Below are 5,792 nucleotides of genomic sequence, written 5' to 3'. Positions count from 1 at the left end.
CAACACACCCATTAACGTAAACTACGCCAGAGTGCGTACACACCTCACGCACCGGATGCCGTGCGCGCGCCCAAAGATAGTTGGACATAGTGGTGTATTAGAGGTAAAATATGATATAAATACTGTTCGGTTTCTGGCACAAACCGATTGTTTCGTGTCTTAGGACATCAATGTATCGTCACGAGCCGCAGTGTTTAATTTGGATTTGTCTGTGCATGTTTTTTTTTACTCTCATAGATTTTGTTACCATTGCCATGCATTATACGACTGATAGACTGCAACGGTTAAAGTTAAAAATCATCATATGTGTTCTACTGAAGAAACAAAGTCACCTACATCTTGGATGCCCTGGGGGTAAGCAGATAAACATCAAATTTTCATTTTTGGGTGAACTATCCCTTTAAGATGACTAAACCAACTTCTACATTTCAGAATCATGTCATGTTTACTAAGGTTGTTGTGAGCTGTTGCCAATGCATAGTTATTTTCAGTGATTTTCATTTCTAATTACCATAGCCGTGGTTGCTAGAAAGTGCCCTCAATCATTAATTGGTGGCAATAGTGCAGAACAAATTGTTATAGGCATTTTTTTGTAAGTAAAGCACAGTCTGTATTGAGCCTAAAGGAGGCATGTTTGGAATGTTAATTGACTCAGTAAACTGGATTGTGATGGTTAGTGAATAAGACTCAGGTATTACGCTGAGGTACCATGTACAAACATAGTGTTTTACTGTTTAGTGAATTCCTCCCTAAGGGTTAGAACACATATATATCTAAACAGCTTTAGCTTAATGAAGATTAATGTGGAAATTATGTCATCATTTATGTTTTTCCAAACCTCTATGACTTTTTCAAACTTGCTGCAACATGTCTTGCTGTAGGATGACAGCTCATTATATACTATGATGATGACGGCATTTAGTTTGGGAAACAAAAAAACGTAGAATCCTTGCCCACCAAATAAGAATTTGTTCCTGTGATTTATGAATTTATTTTCTCATTTTATTTAAATATTGGCCACAATTTTGCTAAGGTAAAAAACAAAGGGGCAGACATGCCATGTCCAGGGGTCAGGTATCTTTGCAACAAACAAGACTTACGTATACACTTGAGAGGAAGTTCAGAGTGCCAGGATGCATTGTGATTTTGTTGTTGAGTGCATCGGATCAGGCTGGATGTTCCTGCTTTCCTTACGTAGCCCTTTGCACACTGAATGCGAATACTGGCACCAATGTTATGTAATAAGTCTGACACAGGTACTGTGTTTTCTGCCAGTTCTGGTTTTCCACAGACACCTGAGACAAAGTAAGAGAACTGTCACTAAAATATCACATATGAAATTCATGGACACAATCAAATTCACCAACACATTTGCAGTGTTCCCACAGACTTCATGTGTGGCAGCACTACCCCTGGAGGAAATATATATACTGTTGCAGAAATACAGCGGTTTCCATGGTAACGGCTGTACACAAAGCAGCACTGCGCTTATGAAAGCTAATTTATCAAGCATAATAGGAGAGATACAATGAAAATGACATCTAAACTTTTCTGAAGATAGTCAGTTCCCTTCAAAGATACATTCATATAAAAACACCTGCGCTGCGTTTTGACTTTAAATAGTGCAGTTTACTCAACAAAGTCAAAGCCTTTTGGAAAACCTGTTTGCGGCAGTCAGTGTTGATATTGTGGTGGGCCGTCACAAATAAATCAATGAATGGGAAACACAGTATTTGCATGTCAAAATGCACAATCGACCTGTAAACGGAAAACTTGGGAAATGTGTTAAAAACAATATGTTTTGTTTGACTTATTAAGAAATAATATTGTATTATATTGTATTTTACTTTTTGTAATACAATTCAGCTGTCTGGCATCAGGATGGATATAAATATAAATGACACCTATTAGGTGATCAGAAACTTGGCACACCAACAGTGACACACTATCCTGATTTTGGGTTTGTGTAGCACCTACAGCTCTGCATATACTTCTGAAGGATCTCAAAGTTTGAAACGATCCATGATCGTTAGTCTGATTATTACCACAGATTCTATGGTGACCTTGTCACAATGTAATGCCAGACCAGACATCATTGCCACAGCACATTAGGTAAGTGTTGTTATGCTCTCATTTCACATGCATTGTAAAGGGACTTTTTTTGGGGCAGTCAGTTTGTTGTCAGAGTTTACTTTAGCTGGTGTGAAAGCTGATACACACCAGAAAAACAAACCCAAGTACATCTGAAAAAATTACCTGGGGTTCATTTGTCATATTATTAGCATCTTTGCTTCTCCTGGTCACAAGGAAAATATGTTATTATATTTTACTATATGGTTAAAAGGCATGGCGTATTCATATTTATTCAATTAAAAATCGAAACTTTTCTTGAAGATGGTATAAAAAGCTTTTCAAAACCATATGAGACTAACATGAATACAACAAACTTAACATTCTGTTTGTTTAAAATCATCAAATCACGCGTAAAAAAAAAAAAAGTCAAAGGGTCAGATTAAAATAATATAATAAAATAATTCTGGTACAAAAATCCTTGACTACATTTGTGGTGTAAAAATCTTCAGTACATTGTTGGACAAGACAGTACACATAGCTGTAAAAAAGGAGAGGTTAAAGTTACAGTTTGGAGGGGTTCGGCAGTCCCCCTCTAATGGAATGAGGAAACAGTGGGACACACTATTTACAATCATTTATCTGACACCTACATATTATAAAAAACAGCCCTGAAACACAAATCACCTATATATAGTGCTTATTTCACCAGCTTCGCTGATGTTCAGTGACTTAAGTGTGAATAATCTCACTGAATTGGAAATTAGCTAAATTTGGATAACATGATTATTCTTTGGAAGAAAACATGTGGGGGAGCATTTGTGCAGTAAAGAAGTGCTTTTGCAATCTGTAGAAGTCATCTTCAACCACTCCTAGAAATATACATCATTTATTACATCCAATGTATGATACAAATACAAGATGGTATTAATAAACTGACTTATGTATTGACCTTTTCACTCTTTATTCAACAGTATATATATTCCACTTTAGCTGAGCAAAATGTAGGTTCTTATTCACTAAAAATCACACATCTTAACTGCATGATGTCATTTTTGATGACACAACTTTCTGTAGCAGATCAAAAATGCCACATCCTCCTTTGTGTGCATTTCTGAAAATGTTGTGTCTAAACCCCAAAAAAAGGCTGTTCTGAAGAGTCTTTAACTTCAATAGCATAGAACAAACAATAACTATTATGTTCACTGTTGCTATATTAATAATTTGTAGGCTGTCTATTCAATTATGACTCAGTTTTACTGGTTTAGGGAAAGTAACTGAAACTGAAACCATGCACCAACGCATTCTATTTTTATTATTTACACATCACCATTTTTCCCTTAATCAAGATAATTAACCACAGCGTAAAAAGAACCAGTTTAAAAAACTCTATTAGCAGAATGGTTTACTTAAAATGAATCATACTTAATAAATCATAGTTAGAGGGAAAGATTAGTTGTTAACGTCTTAAATGTAACTGTTTACCACACAAAGACACTGTATGGTTTCAGAAAAAAAGTCATGGGCTACGTTTATGGTGCTTTTAGGAGCTTTACCGACTGGTCACTATAAACTTCTGTTGTATTAAAAAGAACTGCATGAAGATTCTTCAAAATGATCCTTTTGTGTTCGTAATAGCACATGGGTTTCAAACTATGAAGGAGAGTAAATAATAGCAGAAATGTAATTTTTTTGTGGTAACGATTCCCTTAATTTAATATCTAGAACAAATATTGTAATGTAACAATTTAAACTTCTAATTTCTGAACAATCAGTTCAGGTATCAGTACATAAGGTTTCTTTGCTGATCATGGAAAGCTGATCATGGATTGCCATTGTGTAAATGCATACCTTTATTTGGACAAAAATAAATAAATAAATAAATAAATAAATAAATAAATAAAATGTTGTATTTCACCACTTCCTTTATCTTTCCTCCAGTGCTTGTTTAAATCGATTTTTTTAGTAATAAATTCAAATGAAAACAATTGCTGATTGTTTTAATGGCTCAAAATTCAGCAATGTTCAATTCCTGCATTTACACCAACAGCATTGTCCATTTTTCTACAAGCATAAAAAAATGGAAAAGCTCGGTATTTAAACAAACAAAGACAAACAAATAAATAAATAGACAAAGAAATAAATATATAAGCAAGCTGCAAAAAAATATAATTATTATTTCCATAATCTAGGGACTGTCACATGAACGGGGTTTCACTAGGCTATTTCATATTCCATATTCAAGCTAAAGTTCCTTTACTAGTTTCTTTTTCCAAGACGTGGTTTCGGTTTATTTATTTATTAATTTTTTACTTGAAGGCCCTCGTGGAGAACGTGCTTTAGCCAAGCTATTCAATTTATTAATAGCAGAATCCACAGTTAAGTAGGCTAGTAACGCGGAACCTCAACATAATATATGCAATATGCAATAACGCTGTTCAGGTTTGCTCAACATGTAAATCTGTATTTTTACGTAATGTTGATCCAAACTTACCGCTTGCTCTGGCAATATTATGCATATATGCCGCCGTTATGAAAATCAATTTAACGAGCATATGCATGTCCACTTGTCACGGAGAATTCAGAGGGAACGCCGAAGGGTAAGTCCTCATGAATGTATGTGAAATAACAGCGACTAGCAGAGAGGTGCCACATTTGTACGCGTTTTAGTTGAAACGTCACGTTCTCTTTCACTTTCACTTTTGGGCGAGTCCGTGCGAGCTGCGTGCAGGGAATAGCTATGCAGTTCCTCAAGAAAATGCTTACAGGGCACGTAGGCTTCAAATGGATTTGTAAACTACAGTTAAGGGTAAGTAGCCTATATGTTTTAAACGTTCTATATACTGTAAATTAAAGCCTACACCACAGCTGCCAAGTCATGTGGGTGTCGTGACGCTGAGCGCATGATTTCTCTCATGATTTCTCTATTATGTTCAATGTAAGAGTAGATAGTGAAACAGATGCCAGAAAGAAAGGACTAATCACAATTCAGTATGCAAATACATGCAAAAAAGAGAGAGAATCCTCAATGCTTATTGGACAAAAAATACGCAAAGGCTCTGTCCGAAAACGCTCCTTAACAGTGTTGGGCCGTAACGCATTACTTAGTAACGCGTTACTGTAATTTGATTACTTTTTTAGTAACGGAGTAATTTAACGCGTTATAATTTTTAAAATAGTAATTAGACGATGTTTCCTGTCGGCTCATTTTTTGAGTGGACTTTGCTGTTCCGATGAGCATGAACGGTATATGAGTGGAGCGACTGCGCGGAGCGCACACGCATAGAGCGGGATAATACGCAGAGCGTCACACCACGGGAAAGTGAAACCTGAGCGGTGAACTAATTTTCGGCAGCCGAAATTTCGGTGCATCTCTAATTATTGGCGACATCAGAAATGGATATTATATAATATATGCTTTTTTGAACATTTTAGCAATTTAAAAATATTAAAACAATTTTTTACACGGCACGCCTGCTCTCGACAGACGGCACCCCGGTTGGGAAACACTGATCTAGAGATTGTAAAAAAGGATGTAGTACACGCACTGTCAGTAGATTAGAGACATGCTCCCGCAAGACTCGACGCAACAGAGCGCGGCGCGGGACAAGATGGGCGAGTGCTGGTGCGGGCGGGTAGACACTCGTGTGTGTGCGGGATGCGGGAGAATAAAATGATTCACGGGACTCCCGCAAAATAGAAATATCTAAACATAAAATATC

The 5,792-nt window shown here is 36.4% G+C and overlaps 1 protein-coding gene across 3 annotated transcripts in view; it reads right to left on the bottom strand.

Annotated features, from left to right (window-relative positions):
* Window positions 1–4,745, bottom strand: part of LOC107755151 (interleukin-15 receptor subunit alpha) — a 15,889-nt gene extending 11,144 nt beyond the window's left edge. For all 3 annotated transcript variants that reach the window (XM_016571854.1, XM_016571855.1, XM_016571856.1), the window contains exons 1-2: window positions 4,565–4,745; window positions 1,101–1,295 (exon numbers count right to left, since the gene is read on the bottom strand). In XM_016571854.1, coding sequence (XP_016427340.1) covers window positions 1,101–1,295; window positions 4,565–4,631 — 262 coding nt within the window. In that variant the 5' untranslated portion in view covers window positions 4,632–4,745. The remainder of the gene's footprint in view (window positions 1–1,100; window positions 1,296–4,564) is intronic.
* Window positions 4,746–5,792: the final 1,047 nt, after the last annotated feature.

This window comes from Sinocyclocheilus rhinocerous, unplaced genomic scaffold, assembly GCF_001515625.1.
Source record: "Sinocyclocheilus rhinocerous isolate Xijiao unplaced genomic scaffold, SAMN03320098_v1.1 scaffold952, whole genome shotgun sequence".
Taxonomy (NCBI): Eukaryota; Metazoa; Chordata; class Actinopteri; order Cypriniformes; family Cyprinidae; genus Sinocyclocheilus; species Sinocyclocheilus rhinocerous.
Note: the sequence above shows the minus strand (reverse complement) of the source record. Positions and strands in the feature narration are given on the sequence as shown.